Here is a 17,290-nt window from a genome sequence, read left to right as displayed (position 1 = left end):
AACTTTACATAGCTTAGTTGGGTACATGGATGGGTTCTGGGTAGCAGCAGGGTCCTGGATTACATGGATAGTTGTGTTCTTTATTGACATATATCTTTTAAATGTACAGTTAGAGAAAACAAAGGTTTCATTAGTTCCTAAAATGGCCATTTGGGAATTGAAAGTATCTGTATAATGGAATGCAAATCAATATGTACCGTTCCTGCACTCCATTTCAAGTCAAAACAGATATATATGCTGTGTATGTTACAAATGCTTGCATTACTATGCGGTTTGAATTAATGAATCAAACATCCTGCAAACAAATTGTAATATTTATAAGTTTTAAAAGCTTTAATTACAGGGATAGTCTTATATTCTCCAGAGACTAAAATCTATGTTGTAGTGATCCTGGCTAAAATTTACATAAGCAAAAACATGAAAAACTGCAGCATGGGAAAGTGATGTAATAAAAACATATTGCCTGAAGCCATACATAAAAAAGTATTGCATGAACCTAATTCGGGGTTTAAAATGACCATGACTTTAAATTGAAAATCATTTAAAGAATGTAAATCTCTAATTTCAAATCATTACAATAATGTTAAAGGTCACTGTAAGCACTAAAGCATTGGCATAAAGAAAACAATGAGAAATACAAAATGTGTGCCTAGGGTTACAATAATTTCTCTAGCTCACACAATACAGTTAAAAGTTTTGTGTCTGTCACAGCTGCTTATGCGTCAGTCTGATCCCCTGCCTCTCTTTCTGTGTGTGTTGTCTCTTTTTCAGATGCTGACATTTCCCACCTGTCCACCAGTCAGTGTTTTCCCTTGTGTCTCACTTCCTGCACAGCTGGCACTCCCCTTCTTTGCTGTGTCTCAATCACATATTATTTACTAATTATAAATGTGTTTAGAGTATGAAGTGGTTCACACTGGATACAAAAATAAAAAGACAATGTATACTACTTAAATACTAGCATTTTCTGTGGTCATGTTATTTATAGTGATAGCAGATGAAGAGTTGTGAAATCTTGTTAGGATGACATGGGTCATTATGGGTGTCATTTAGTTTCTAGCTGTTACATAACATAAAATTGTGGTTCCTTCATGTTTGCCAATCCTAAGCTTTGATTCGGCGAGGGCTCAGGTGTATGTTGTTTTCATAAAGGGGAGGTGCAATACTGAAAAACTATAATAGTAAAGTGCTAATGGGGGAGCAAAGGTTTTCTTGGTGCTATATCAATATTCTGAATACAACAGCATAATTTAACATTGTTGCTCACTAGGAGCATCCCCTCGTGGCCACAGTTGACCCTTTTCCAAATGAATACTTCCTTGAAGAAAACGCAACAGGACAATGAATTATGTTTACTCCAATGGCCTTCACAGTTCCTGGATTTAAACCCAATAGAGAACATTAGGGAGAAGCAACAACAGATTGAAAAATCTGCAGGAAACTATTAAGTCTGCATGGACCAAGACTTATGTCTATTATTAACAGCTCTTTCCTTTACGTGTCTGCAATAAATAAAGCAGTGATGTAGTGACAATGTTTCACGTTATCATGATGGACAATTGGCATGCCATAACAATGGTAAATCATTTAGTTTGTTTCAATTCTTTAATTCACCCTGACATTGTGTTCATGTTAGCCCATTTCTTGATGGACGGAAAGGGTCTTTTGTTTTGTTTTAGCCTGTCCAATCAAGTAATGCAAGCTGCTTCTCACAAAGTTCAACAAAATTGTCAAATTTCAAGGTCCAGTGTGTAACCTTTAGGAATATCTCTTGGCAGAAATTGAATATAGTATGCATAACTATGTTTTCATTAGTGAATAATCACCTGAAAATAGGAATGTTCATGTTTTTGTTATCTTAGAATGAGTCTTTTAAATTACAGATGCTGCAGGTCATCTTCCAATGAGGGCGCCATGTTCAACAGTCATGTTTCTAAAGTAGCCCAAAACAGAGTATTGTGCATTTTACCGCCTCTGTAGTTTCTCCTTTGTACGGGATGTGTGAAGCGAAGGAGTTGCAATCTACAACTACACCGGTCAAAAACGGATACAGACTGGTCCTGTAAGAGATCTGTTTTTGTTGGTATTTTTATGGATGTAGCTACCTAGTTTGCTAGCTATAAAGGAAGATGGCATCTCCGTTGTTAAAGCTGTTTGGTCAATAGTTTCTCCACCTCACAGAAAGTCCTCAATTGGCACAACACTAGACTTATTTTTGCTGAACAAATCAGAAATTATGAGGTGATTCAGAGGTTTGGAAACATTTTTAATCACAGTAAATATAGCGAAGGCTCCGGCAATGTGCTTGTTAACAAACCAATGCCAGAGCAAGCCAATGCCAGGGTTCTATCCAGAGTTTAGAACCCTGGCATGTGCATAGCTGACAGAGTGTAAGTGAACTGTTCAGTAAACTGTTATAGAAACTGTTATGTGGTTATGTTGATGGTAAGGAGAGTGTTAAGCTTGTCTCTCATTGCATGTTTCTTTACTTTGTGGTCACTCAGTACCAGCTATGGCTAGAGAGCCTTGTTAAGTTTAATAATAAAGCTATATGGAAACCACTATCCTTCATGTTGCACACTTCGATTTATTCAGCTTGGATGAATTCCACTCACTGCTAGCTACTGAGAGTTAGTTGATCTTTTATGCATATTCCCTTATTACTAAATGGCCTTGTATTTCTTGTTTATTACATTAGTAATGAGGATTAGTCTCACATGCCCACACCCCGGCATTGTGGCAGACAGTGGGATAAGATTAAGATAAATAAGATAAGAAAGACTGTAAGCAATTTACCTGATAAACCCTTCAAGTTTTATAAATCCAAGTCCAGTCTTGATGTCCAGACCCAACACCCCATACTGATGAAAACCAATTAGCTCTCTAAATCCTTTAGTACAGCAGATTTAGAGGAACATGCATTGGTGATCTCACATTTAAACAGATCCCCTAGGACACAACATCACACTGTGGACACAAAACCCATCTCCAGTACAATAATATAATGTAATGCATTATATCTGTACAACTTCCATTTCACCATCAGTATGTTTTTGCAGGCTCCAAACAAACAGTAGCATTTATGTGTTATTTTCACTTTTCATTAGATTTTTAATTGGGCCAGATCATTGTATGTTAGGAGCATGAGTGGGACTCAAATGCAGGATACTGACCAGAGTTGTGTTGCTAAGAGAATAGTTTTTATTGTAAAAGAAGATTGGGATTAGGGGTTTATGGTAGGGAATTGAAATCTGGTAGCAGCAGAGGTTAATGGTGGTTATAGAGGAGTATGGCTAGCATGAGCAGGGGTGAATAAAGGGAAGCATGGCTGGCTGGGGATTGCTGGCAAGCAGACAGATGAGCAGGAAGACTGGCAGGTGGGTGATGATCTTGAAGCAGAAAGAAAATCAGGTTAGAGCACGGAAAAACACGAGGAGGAGAAGTCACTTGAACAAACTGAAAAAAGTTTGGTCAAAAGCATAACTACCACTATGATTGAACAACAATCTGATGAGGCGTGAATGAAGAGAGTAAATATACTGCAGGTAGATGAGCTAATGGTAGGCAGATGTGTACCCTGGAATGGATGATTGCCGATTGCGGGCCAGTTGTGTGAGCTAACCAGAGCCAGGAAAGAAGACCACACCCACGACAACAGGACCACAGCCATAACTTTGTATGATCACCTGAACACCTCACAAATAAGCCATGGTCATATATTTTTGTCCTAACTTCATGAATGGACCAGGACCACCAGAAAGTGGAACAGCTTACATGCATCACTGATCACATGTCAGTGGATAACCAACTTTCACCTTGCAACATAACACAAAAGGAAAAAAAAGTAGGACACCGTTCTATTTTCCAGCCAACAAAAGTTAAAGCAAGCCAAAGTTGTGTACTAAGAGTTTTTTTTTTTTTTTCAAACGGTTGACCCTTGATTTGTTTTGCAGTCTACAGTGTGTTTTAGCCTTAAGTGTCTGCACATAGAATGGGGGTTGCAAGAGAATACACCAATTGTGTCCTTTAAATTCAAGCATAAGTGGGACCCATTTCTCAGGCTGCATTCAGTGGAGCTTTTGGAAGGGGACAGCCTTGTCATATTTGATCTAGAAACACAGACTTCAAAAGATGCAGCCCATAAATTGGGCCACCGTAAACATGTATACAGCAGCCTCAACTCAATGACGCACATGCTGGAGAGTTCATGATTATTAATTGGGCTATATCACAAAATACAAAACCCTTACCCATCTTTACACATTATATGCTGTGGCTTGATTAGCCATGTCTTTACATGATTAGGCTTAGTCACTGATAATTTGTTTATATGGCCATCGAGGGATAGCTCCTCGTCACTTAATGTGTTTATATTACTCATAAATATGGAGGACAATACAGTCTGAAATCCCATGACTAATGTCTACTGACTGGCCTGAATGTTTGGACAGAGTCTGTTTGGAAAGACTGTCTGTAGAGTACCCTGCAGAAACATTTCAACCTTATGTAACTGCCTTTGAATTCAAAGCCTTTATGACAAGGATGATGAATCTCTTGGAAACTGCTGATATTCCAGTTGTAATTTTTGGGATGATATCTCTTTTCTCCTTCTCACTGTTTCCTTTTCTCTTTGGCTTCCATTTTCTTTTATTTGAGATTATCAATTAATTACTATAGAATGTTATTGTTTGTTTCCTGCAAACTAAATTATGTGTTGCTGCTGTGTCGGCCTGGGCTTGGAATAAGAATCCCTTAATCTCATATGGATCATCCTGGGTAAATAACAGTTGATAAAATAGTGAGTGCTTAGTATGCTCTTGCGGAGGGAGATGAGCTTCTACATTTCTTCAGCCTTATTGCAATAAATGACACCAGACTCCAATTGCTTTCTGACTGCCCTCTGGTGTCAACTTCAGTTGAAGACTTTTTCCTCTTTAGGTGAAGTCAGTCTTCCAAATTGCTTGTTGGACATGGGTTAAAATGATTATTCGCTCATGGGAGAATGAGTGAAGGATGATGCGTAAACGTAAAGGGTTGGGAGTGGAGTGTAGAATTGTCAAATAGACTACCTTTCCTGGATGTCCTTACTATTTTTTACTAAATAAAAATATTAAAATACAGCATATGTTTGGTTACTCAACATTTGATGAATCGTACCAGAGCAGTTTTCTTTGTTTGAGCAACATTAATATGCTATTCATAATACATGTGGATTCAAACCCCCAGTCCACTCTTTTCTTGATTAATAAATGAATCATTTGGGCTATCACCACAGTGTCATCACAATTTCCTAAAGCCTAAGTTCATCAAAGTCTGAAGAAAGCCATGCATTTCCTAATTAATGACTTTAAAATTTTTGAACTTTGAACTGTTGACCTTACTGATGAAATATTCCTTTATAGGTTCAAAAATTCCAATTCCTCTATATATAAATACGCCTTCAAAAAAACAATTGGATTAGCTGAAACATGCATTATCATAAAGCAAAAAAACAAGGCAATATTTCTTAGACCATTACATTTTATGTTCTTGAGATACAATAGATTGCTTGTTTTGTCTAACCAACAGTCCAAAACCCCCAGGTACTAAGTTTGCTATCATAGAAAACTCAGAAAGAAACACATTTACATTTAAAAAGCTTTTGACATTTCTGCCAAAAAAAACTGACTTAAACAATTAACTAATTACCAAGATGGCTGCTAATTACTTTTATGTTAGCTGAGTAATCAATTAAATGACAAACAATTTAAATTTGAAACTTCGACATGTATGTTTTTGAACAGGACATGCCCTAAGAAATCAAATATTATATTTCCTTCACACAATCAAATATTGGAGCATGGATGACCTTCAAGATAACTGCACTTTCTGTACTGATAACAAAAACTCACATGAAATGGGTGGCATCTAACAGCAAGAACCAGTTAGAGTTTAATATCTACCTGGCAACAGATCCTGTCATCACATGGATGCCACTCGACTCCTATTAAAATCCGCCGCAGCGACTGTTTCCTCCTCCTTGGACTAGCTTGGTCAAGGTCACTGAAAAAAGAATTCCACAGGGTAACCTTGTCAAACTAAGCTGCATGTCTCCACAGAGTTTGCTTGGATTACACTAACACCATGGGTTGATGGCATTACTTTCAAAGTGTAATAAAGTCACACTTGAGTCAGGAAACAGGCACAATTATCTGCTTAGAAATACATGTTGCATTATTCAGGTATGTAATAATGGTAATAGAATATTTTATAATTCATTTACCGCTATTTCTTTGTCTTATTATGAACAGCTCATAGTGGAGAACAGCAAGAGATTATTATTTTAGGTAAAAAAACTGAAAGGAAAGTTAACTCACAAAATGCTGAGCAGCTCAGAGACCAAGTTGTTCAATCTAATAATAATTACAGCAGTCCCACATATGAGGACTGTTGGTGACAGGTATGTAGAGGAGAACTGGATATTAGCTTCCAAACGTACCAGAGACTTCCACACAATCACTGCTACTTCTAATTTACTGACATTTCAGTGAGGAAAAATGACTCACAGTCTGTATGTCATTTCAAACAATGGGAGACCACTTTTATCTATAGCCTACGCACCTGCAGACATTAATTCAAACAGTATTTTTCCGTAAAGATTATATTTCCTATATAATGATTGAAATAATGAACAGCAATATACAAAAATCAAAGATTTGTTATAAATGCATCGCAATTAGATGTTCATTTCAGTATAAAACATGGATATGTGTTCATGGATATATGCAGAAGTACAGCTTAGTGTGCCTGCTGAATTTCTTTTACAACCAAAATAATGAGGTTGTGTCTCAGTATACGATACTGACAATATGACAAGATCAACCTTGAATGGATCTTCTGTTGCTTCATACCATTGTGGTTGTACACTCACTGTCTACATTGCTACCCTCATATGCCTTATTGAACCACTGTGTTTCCACCCCAGAACAGACAAACCAAACATTGTCTCCAAATAGGACCTTTTGTGTTTTTTTGCGAGTTTTGCAGCCACCATAGTCAAATCATTTTGTGTTTCTTTCTGGTTATAATTGAAGTTACATGCCTGTTTTTTCTGCTATGTAAGTAAATAAACCTTTTTTTATTATCCATAACATTAATAACTCACATTTTGTTGTTTTTAAAGAGCCGTTAATCAATTTAAGAATGACAGTAAGTTCAAATCTTGTGTTTGGAACTGGGCTCACCCTTCCATTAGTTGACATGTGGGTTAGCATTGTGCTTTTAATTACTTAAAATATATGAATACCTGAGTAAGAGTAGAGAGCTTTTTACATAATTGCAAAACAATCCATTGGTAAATTTGAGACACACTGTCACGTTCACCAAATCTATTTTTGATTAGCAAGCCCTTCATTATTTATAGAATGTCAACCACATGACATTACAGGTTTGCAAACATTGCATTTTGTCTGGAAACTAATTACTGGTGAAAAAAAGTTAATTGTGTGGTGATTCTTTCACACAGACCTGAGAATCAGTTTTCATTCATTAGTTCCAGATTGCCTTTAAGCAGTTTTGTAAAACTGTTAAATGTCTGAACAGCTGGCGACTCAGAGCGCACCGCCTGGCGCCCACAGCTCTCCACGCTGATAAGTGCTTAGAAAGAGGTAGGGGCTATTCATTCAGGGCTGAGACTCGCCATATCCTCAACAACCCAGAGAGCTGTAAAGTAAAATGAAAGAAGCAGTATCCTGGTGATCTAGAGCATTAATAACTCGGTTTATGTTACAGTTATATGCGTCCTGGTGCGATTAGGCGCACAAGAGAAGGTAACCGCACATGGGCGAACATTTGTCCCTTTGAGTCAGTGACCGAAAAATAATTGTGATAAAGTTAACCCAGCGACAGAAGACTAGCGGGAAGGTAAAATGTCTAATTCCGCACCCTATCATGGGAACACATGGAGGTCTTCTGGGGTGGCACGTGGAAAGAGACCACCGGATTTGGAGCTGTCGGAAACCACCTTTAGAGCGCCTGAAGCACGGACACCTGTGGGCAACGACACTTTTTCTGACAGAGACAAAATGCCTGAGGACGGTAACCATACCACCGACGTCCCCCCTGTTCACATCCACCCGTACTTATCTCATCCCCGGATGTCTGTGCGTATGTCGGTGTACAGCACCGGGGTCCGTCCGGTCCTCACCCGCGCCTACATCCAAGGACGCGTGTATAACTTTCTGGAAAGGCCGTCTGGCTGGAAATGCTTCGTGTATCACTTCACAGTGTGAGTGTTTTTATTTTCATAATCATCCAGATCCATTGGGTATTCAAGGGTATAATTGCAACTCTAAGATCCTAATTAAACAGGGAGTTAATTGCGCATGTAGAGCCTTGGAAGCCCTCACTACAAAGAACTGTTAATCCTGTGAATTTTAGAAAGATGCTGCACAGATATCACAGCACAACTGGAGGTCCCTCTAGGAATATTAAAAGGATATTTTAGTCTAGCCGTAGCAGATTAAAAAATACCATATAATTCATCACAGACACAGAGAATCTCCAACAAAATACGTCCCCATAGGAGCACTAGAAGAATATTATACAGATCATTCATTTGGGAGAGTGTTTTCTTCAGCACCATTGAGCGTTTCATTTTCCAGAACTTTCAGAACTGTGAGTGCAGCAACACAGAAGTGGCCCTGGGTTGCATTCAGTCTGAATCAACAAGAACTAAACCAATTTCACTGGACAGGGAATCTTTTTCTTGACACTCCCTGACACTATGACAGGTATGTGAGACTATCTGGTTATATGGTATTTTTTTTAAATAAAATCTAAAGAATACAGCTACTAGTAATGAACATTGGAGTAATCCAGTGTGGATGGATTTTATCAGCTAAATCTCCAGTATCATGAATATGTCACTTTATGGGTAAAGCTGATGTGACAGTTTTGTCAGGCAGCTTGACAATCTGTCTTTTTTGACAAATGAAATGTTGTTACTCATGATAATTACTTGTCTATACAACACCAATGAAATGGCAAAGGATACATTTCACAGTTTTTGTCTCTTGGTGTAACCCACATCCGGGAAACTTGACAGTCCAGTAGATCCAGACTGGAGTGTTCAGGCAGAGCTTTAGGAATGTGGGATGTGATCTTTCAGCTCACCCCCATGTGTGCTCTCTGTCCCCACTTGCTGCCACTGATAGCAGGCAGCTAAACTTGGCAGTGTATGTGTGCTGTGGAGGAGGTAGTGGCCCTGTCTGGCGATGCCACCCTGTGACCCCACAGTGTCGGCGGGGACGCAGGGGAACGCAGCCTGTCGGAGCAGGTTAGAGTCTCAGTGACTCAAAGGGAGCATGAGCCAACACAGTGCAACTCAAACACATTAGAATGTTACCAAGAATAACCGCACAATACACAATAATAGGGGAGCTAGTGGCTGCTATGAATACAGGAAAATATGTTTAAACATGTTGAGTGTACATCAGGTGTAGACTAACAAGTTGCAGTGCCTTTGCCTTCCTGTATTACAACTACATGCTGATTAAAGGTCAGACTGCATGAAATTACAGGAAACACCGTAGTCTTTCTTAAAATACAAAATCTATATGTTTTTCATAAGCCACAGTGTCAGTACCAAATTTAATGTCTTTATTGGTATATACCGGTTTTGGTTGTTTTCATTGAGATGTTGAGGATGAAGGATGAGGTGTTTTGATGTTGCCTTTGCCTTGACTTGACTTTTCAGTCTGTCACTCTCACACCCTGTTTCCCCAGGTTTGAAATAGCTGGTTTCACTAAAGGTAGGTAAAGGTCACATTAGCCTACTGTTGAACCATTGTCCCAGTTTCCACCCCTGAAAAGGATATGATGTCAGAGGGTTTCTTTGTTTGTATTAAATACAACAAACAGTAAGTGATCACAAACTATAAAAAAAAAAAAGTCTATGAGGGCAACGCTGCAGTTTGTAGTTTAATATCGCAAGATTGTACATTTTCAAAGTTGTCCACTGGTGCCAGCCAGGTGCTTGCAGCGAATAAGGAAGAGAATCTGCAAATTTGTCCTTTGCTTGGACTTGAATTGACGTGAATGGGAGACAGGGCCAGTGTTTGTAGAGGTCTTAGGTGATGTAATGTGTAGTTTTCATTACGTAGGTTCAATTTGATAGTGTATCATAGTGTATTTTAGACAAAACTCACTCATTTCTATAATTCAACCAGGTGTTTGTTGAAAGAGCATGTTGTTGTGATGTCTCTCCACCCAGCAGGGTTTTTGGGGTCAGTTCAGTACCTTGTTTTGCAAGTGTTTGAGCGGGAGAAAAGCAGTTAAGAACAACCATGGCTTTATCACTAACCCAGAAATCGAACGTCAGAGTGACCCAAGGCCTTATCAGAGGTACCCTTGTGTGTGCGTGTTTGCACATGCATATGTTTGTCAGTTTGTGTGTGTGTGGTGATATAGTATTGATATAGTATGCTTACAGGGACAGGGTTAAAGGAAAGCAGTAGATCACTTCTCTGAAAAGGAGCATGGTATATATTTAGCTTTATGCAATAAATAAAGTATATCTGATGCTCCCACTGTACGTCTGTCTGCAGTGTGCTACATTCAAACCGTAAATGCAGTATTTTAGTCTGGAGCAGCGTGGATCCATCCCACATGCTGGTTATAGATGAGTCTACCAGGAGAGTTAAGGGAAAGCTCAAATCAAAAAGTGTTTGAGACATCCATTAAACTTAACTAGATATTCTGTCAAATAGTATTAAACGAGATAAAGTCAATTCAGACCCATTTAATGATTTAACAAACAAACGAAGAGTTTGTGCATTGTTAGTCTTTTCGTTTTGAGTAACATTTTTGACTTGAGCAGTTTGTATCCTGTCCTATATTTTCGAGTCCACTCTTTTATCTGTTCCTCTCTCCACAAAACACTGGAGTTCAGATTCTTAATGGAGCACATCGACAAGGTCACTCATTGGTGACAACCTTATATGTCTGAGCTGTTAACCCCATACTAGCCAAGGTTTTGGCTGAGGCTCAGACAAAAGCCTCTATTGGCTGTCCAAATTACAGTCAAAAGGGTAATTGGGCCTTAAAACCTCACTTTAATACTAATTAACATGTAATATATTATCTGTTCTTATTCATCTAAACCTGTTTTGTGTTGCATTGCTTTTGGTTGATTTACCTTTTGTCTTGTATCACTCTAAAGCACTTCACAATAGTGATAAAAATAAGTATTATTGTTGTTTCAAACAGGATATTTGATGGTAACAGCCAGTGACATTCTCAGCAGCGTCACTGCTAACTCTTATCCTGTCCCCTGCTTTGTCTCTACACTCACACTGCACAACACACTGCAAGTGAATCTGTCCATCAATAATAGATAGGAGCAATGCTTTGAGCTTTTGTTTTGAGTTCAGTGGTGCTATGTAGCCGAGCCAATGTATTATTTTGTCTGTTGCTAAACCAAGCCCACTGGAGGTAGGAAATGAAATATGATGGTGCAGTTAGTAGAGAGGGACTGACGACTCAGATCGTCTCAGATGGATTAGAAGTGAAGCAGAAGTCTATGCTCAGCATACTGAGTGTGTATGTTTGCAGGCATTTCAAATGCTCTGAGATCATTTAAACTGAGCTTCACTGACAAATTACAACCATTAGCATACCGGAGCGTTTGGTTGGGAAAGTCTGTTGCTCGTTTGTACTTCTTTTGATCCTCTTTTTAACTTCCTCTGTCACATTTGAACACAAGATTTTAAAAATTACACTCAGTCCTAACTTTTGAGCATTTTATGTTTTCGCTCAATGTACCCTGCTCTTCTTAATAGACTAATTTGCTCCCATTTACACACAGGTAGCAGACTGTAGATGTCACTTTGAAGAGGCAGAAACCAAACTACAGTGTCATTTTGCTGAGCTGTATTGTCTGCTCGTTCTGTTCTTTCAGTCAGGAACGGCTGTTAGCTGTGTTGCACACCAGTCCATCTTCCCTGAGCAATTCTTTCTCTCTCTGTCTTTTATCTGTGTTGACGTGTGGCGTGCACGTCCAAGTCCATGTGTGTGTGTGTGTGTGTATGTGTTAGTTTGAAGGGGGTATTTGGATTCCTGGCCAGTCTTCAATAAACTCAGGCTGTAGCATGTGGTGATAAGGGCCTCCATGGTGCAAACACTGACTGGAAACCATAACTCCCTCTACACATAGTTTCCATCAAGTGTGCTCATATAGGAACAAGACAGTGATTCTTTAGGGTTGTTTTCTGAGCAAAAGTTCAAAACAATATCAACTAGATGACAGTTGAGCAAATATTTCAAGTTTAAGTTAATATTTAGTTTCTTCCGTGCCCAGTGTCTCTCAATGGGACATATTGTTCAGATTTAAGTTACACTGTTTATGTAGTTGTTGCATGTCATGCTATTTTTCCTTTTACTAATTTCCTAATAATCCTAAATCAAAAATGTACCAACAATATAATTTATATGATAAATATAATAATCCAAACATTTCTTGCCCACACCATTTGGGATTTCCATCTAATTAGATTTTAGATAGACTAGATTTTTTTCTTTATTAACTACACCAAGTCCGGAAATAATTACTATCAACACAGTTAAATCTAAACAGGAAACATGCTTTCCAGTGCCTCCATGATTTTTGATTGGGCCAATCATGATTGTTTGTTCTGTCAGATGATTGGCAAATAAACTGTGATGGTGCCAAGTGAATCCATTCAGAAGGTCTGCCCTTCACCATGACATCTTTTGCCAACGGAAATGAAAAGTTAATGAGCTTGCCCTTGCCACAATGCCCAGTGCACATAAACAGATATCCTGCTAACAGACAAGTGGGTGAAATATAGGCCGAACTTTAACTCCAATAACGAGGCAATACTGCAAAAATAAAAACAGGAACTGAGGCTGTTCCTGGTTTGACTGGCTGAAACAAGTAAGTACAAGGTTAGGAGTTTGAGAATGGCTCATCACCTATATTGCAGTCAGCCCTGCTTTTCCATTTCTTTCGCTACCATCAAATTGAACAGGATCTCTCCCTCTTACTTTTGAACAGCTGTGAAAAATGACCACTATAATGTACTTGGGGTTACAAAGTGCTATATAGAAGCCTTTGTTGTAAATATAAGCCACTCTTTTTTTCTAAGTAACAAAAACATGGTGAGAAAAAGATTCCTGAAATCCTCTTGGTCTTTAAATTTGTAATTACTGCTGAAGAGTAAAAAAGACTCCACATAACAGAGTGTTTTTGGTGTAGGGTCACAGCAGCTATAAAATATCTTTCTCTTAAGGAGAGGAGTTACAGGCGTCTTATTGTTGCTGCAGTTAAAACACTTGTGACCTTGAGGGGGAATAAGGAGAATGTTAAGGAGCAGTTTAACGTTTGTTGATACTGTGTGTGTGTGTGTGTGTGTGTGTTTGTGTGTGTGTGCGAACCTGTGTGCTCATTATTTGACAAGTTTATCATGCGCTTTGCATTCATATGGTGGAGTTCAAAAGGTTCACAGAATTTCCTCCAGAGGGCTGTCCTTGAATGTTTGCTCAAATTCAGTCAGATGCTTTTCATGACAAAAATATAAAGTAATCGTATGCTGTCTTCAGACTTTTTTTTTAAAGTTGTTCAGAATCTCAGACTCAAACCAAACACCGAAATCAAAGTCTGAAATGTTGACATAAATATGAAGTGGAAGGCTGAAAAGTGGTTTGAGGAGATTTGTGTTTTCATGACTTGACTGATGACAAGTTATGTAAAGTTTTGATTTGAGGAAAATTATGTTTTTAAGTAAGCCAGAGCTGGTATGACATAACTATCCAATTAGATTAGGATGTACAGGGTTTCCACTCTTTTAAGATATAATTTTCAGGACATATAGGACAGCATTGCTTACAAATTGTCAAATAATTCACCAGTCTAGTGTCATATTTAACTCTAGTTTTATTCCCTATTTTTTAACGATGCAGTGTCTCAGGTTCATTCCATTCCATCATTAACTTGGTGGCAACCCATAAGTAACAGTTCAAATCAAGTACAATTTATTTTTGTTTTACAGGAAGTTCCTCTTCTTACCTAATAAAAGAAAAAATAGAAAGGGTTAGTGCATGTACAATTAAACATTGCTGTGCATGTATTTAACAGCAACAACAACAAATGTAAACGTGATCATTAATAAACTGTATTCATGTAGATTTGATCCTCTACAACATTTCCACTGGGCTTCTCCTCTTGCACCTCTGGAAAATATAGTCAATGGCCGTTCTAGACTAAAATACAGGACAGCAGATTATTTTCATTTTCAGGTGTTTCCATGACTAGAAAAAAAGTCTAATTTTCCAGGTTTTCCAGGCTGAAACCCTTGGAACGCTAACTATACACAAAGGAAATAAGAATGACCACTAATGTATGATCTGCTTTATTTCCTACAGGTTTCTCATAGTCCTGGCCTGTCTGATCCTCAGCGTTCTGTCTACCATCGACCAGTACCAGGCCTTGGCTCACACAACACTCTTCTGGGTGGTAAGTGTTATTATACTGGAATTAACCATTAAAAAAACATTTGTCCCATTGTCAGAATGGATCTACCTTTAGGAGAAGTTCGGGATTAAAAACTAAAGCTCACATTGGATGATTTTAATCCCAATTGGACCACCCTAACAGTACTCTCAACCCTAAATTGAGAGGGGTCAGAAGGGTGAAGATAGGAGGTGCTTGGTCACAAACAGGACAATAAGCCAACATAGTTAATTCAAGATATGTATTTACATTGACCAGGGTTATATAAATTTGAAATATGATAGCTTCTCCTTTTTGGACTCTCTGGGTCTCTTTAGTCTTACAGGTCAGCACTATCAAAATAGTTTTCAATAGGTCTGCAGTGTGAATTCTCCAGTCAGTGTACTTTGCAAAACTTTTAGTTCAAAGTGTGGACCCAGGTGCAGAACACAGATCAGGAGGCAGATTTATTGAATAATTTTTGTTGTTGGAGATGGGTAGTGGAGACGGGATGGCTGGTTACGGTAAAGGGAAGGTTGAATGGATGAGGCTGTGTGGCCGACAGAGGGAGCGAAGGAGAGCTGGTTGCAGGCAGACCTAAATCTTGAGACACAAGGAAATACAGGCTGAAGAACTAAACACGAAGAAAACAGAATGCTAAAGACATGATCTGAGCTCATGCGAGGCAGGTGAGCCGACTGGGAGTGGTGATGAGCTATAATAGCAAACTGGTGTGCAGAGGAGCAGAGCTGGGAAGGGAGACCACGCCCACAAAAACTGGAAACACAGGGAAGGGAAAATGCATGGATACGGCCATGACAGGGAATTTACTTTTGGTCTGTGGATCCCTATGATTTTTTTGAATGAACTGATTTCACTTACACCTGCTTTAAATTCTGGTGTTACCAAGACCCATTGAAGTTGAAGAATCCGACATGATTTCTTCCAGTGTGTGAGAATTTTGCTACGCCCAGTCTGGTTGTACTCATGTAGTGTGAAGCAATCAAAAACTGAAAGGTTAAAATTTGAAAGTGATTCTGGCAACAGCTAAAGGGAGTTACTAAAAGAGAAGATTGCCTTTAACACCAGCTCCAAGGCTTGTGGTATACTCCCATAAAGATTGGATTAGTGTAGCACTTCCACAGACAAAACAACTTGTGTTCCTCCATGTTAAATTGTCTCATGTTGCGGTGCAGAGCTAGCCAATATTACTCCAATCTACAAAGTGAAAGTGATAATAGCATGGGTACCCCTCACTTACATGCAGTTTCACACACAGTATCTGTCTTTGCAGTTAATGGTAGCAATGCTTCATAAAAGGTTGCACCAGGATAAGAAGAGAAAGAGGAGACAGACAGCTGATATAAATATAAATAAGCTTTCAGAACATAAAAAGTACATGAAAAAAAGCTTTACAGATATGTTTCCAAGTATTTTCCTAGGCCCCAAGCATGCACATAATGTGTTTGGGCTATAAATATTGAATGTAAACAAGACAAGAAAACTCCACCGTTTATCTTTAATGATCCCGATCAGTGGGCCATGAATGTGTTTGAAAGATACTTGTAAAGTGATTGAGATTTGAAAGAATCTAAAATCTCAAGAGAAAGATGCACCTTTTATCTTATAACAGCACTGTTTACATTGTAGATACTGCCTGTAGCCTTTTCTCCCTCTGCTGTCTCCTGATCTGATCTTTCCTTTGACTTTCACCATCTGTTCCACACTTCTGTTTTGTCTGTTTCTGCTGGCTGGCATCTGCAAACAGGCCTGATTCTAATATATTAAGTCGTTAAGGATGAGTTTTGTTCCCATTACATGTCAAGCAACTCATTTAAATAAATTAAAGGATAATGATGCTAAACAAAAATGCAGTTAGACATTGAGTTGTTATATTTTGACACATGTTGGATAACCTTGTTTAATACAGCACAGAATACACTAAACACATGTTCAGTTAATTATTACAGTTTTTTGACTTTTTGAATTTAAAGGTGTCACTGAAATAACAATCAATACTATGATTGTGAAGATGTTGCTAAAACTGTAGATTTCAAACCTCAGTTTCTGTTGTTTGAAAAGCAATTTCATGGGTTGATTGACCTCACCGCTGCCTCACAAAACCAATTTAGGGACGCAACATATGCTTCTTTTTCTACAAACAATTTCAGGGTGTCCCGTTGGCACTAAGAGGACGAAGGCCCGTCCTCTAGAATCAATAGTAAATGGGATAAACTTAACCCCGAGACACTGGCTGCTGAGCACAGGAACTGTTTGGGTGATGGGTGAGTCACTCAAGCTCAGACTAAAGAAAGAACCCCAAGAAAGGATGAAAAGGACTTCAGGAGGACTGGAGCGTGGCACATATGACAAGTTCACCTTGGACTGGGGATAATAGGATGAAATGGTCACGGTGTTTCATGAGCTGGAGAATCAGAATCTCAAATCCTACAGGTTCATTGTTGAATTCATAGAGATTCGGGCTGCTGCAGAGGCTCCTGTGTGTGAGTCGGACCTATAATTAGTAAGAAAAGTGTGAATTTTGTTAAAAAATACCATAATATCATGAAATATACATTTTATAGCAAAATGTTTTTCAGCCTAAAGTTCACCCCTGGAGATATTTAATCTTCTTATTCTTCTCTTCTACACAGATAATGAATAATTAATATTTGCTACGCCGCTAAACCTACCAAAATCTCAAACATTCATCTTTTCCACCCTCCATCCCAAAGGGCCTGTTTTGTACTTTGTGCTTTCTAGTTTAGAGATTTGCTCTGACCCTGCCACTCTTTCATTCTC

General features: G+C 38.6%; 1 protein-coding gene across 1 annotated transcript in view; it reads left to right on the top strand.

Annotated features, from left to right (window-relative positions):
- The first annotated feature begins 7,861 nt into the window (after positions 1–7,861).
- Positions 7,862–17,290, top strand: part of kcnq1.1 (potassium voltage-gated channel, KQT-like subfamily, member 1.1) — a 32,569-nt gene continuing 23,140 nt past the window's right edge. The window contains exons 1-2 of the mRNA XM_035652005.1: positions 7,862–8,266; positions 14,422–14,512. Of these exons, the coding sequence (XP_035507898.1) occupies positions 7,908–8,266; positions 14,422–14,512 (450 nt within the window). The 5' untranslated portion in view covers positions 7,862–7,907. The remainder of the gene's footprint in view (positions 8,267–14,421; positions 14,513–17,290) is intronic.

The sequence above is a fragment of the Morone saxatilis genome, unplaced genomic scaffold (assembly GCF_004916995.1).
Source record: "Morone saxatilis isolate NCDOM2014 unplaced genomic scaffold, NCSU_SB_2.0 Contig11, whole genome shotgun sequence".
Taxonomy (NCBI): domain Eukaryota; kingdom Metazoa; phylum Chordata; class Actinopteri; family Moronidae; genus Morone; species Morone saxatilis.
The sequence above is the reverse complement of the archived record's forward strand: the minus strand, read 5'-3'. Positions and strand labels throughout refer to the sequence as shown.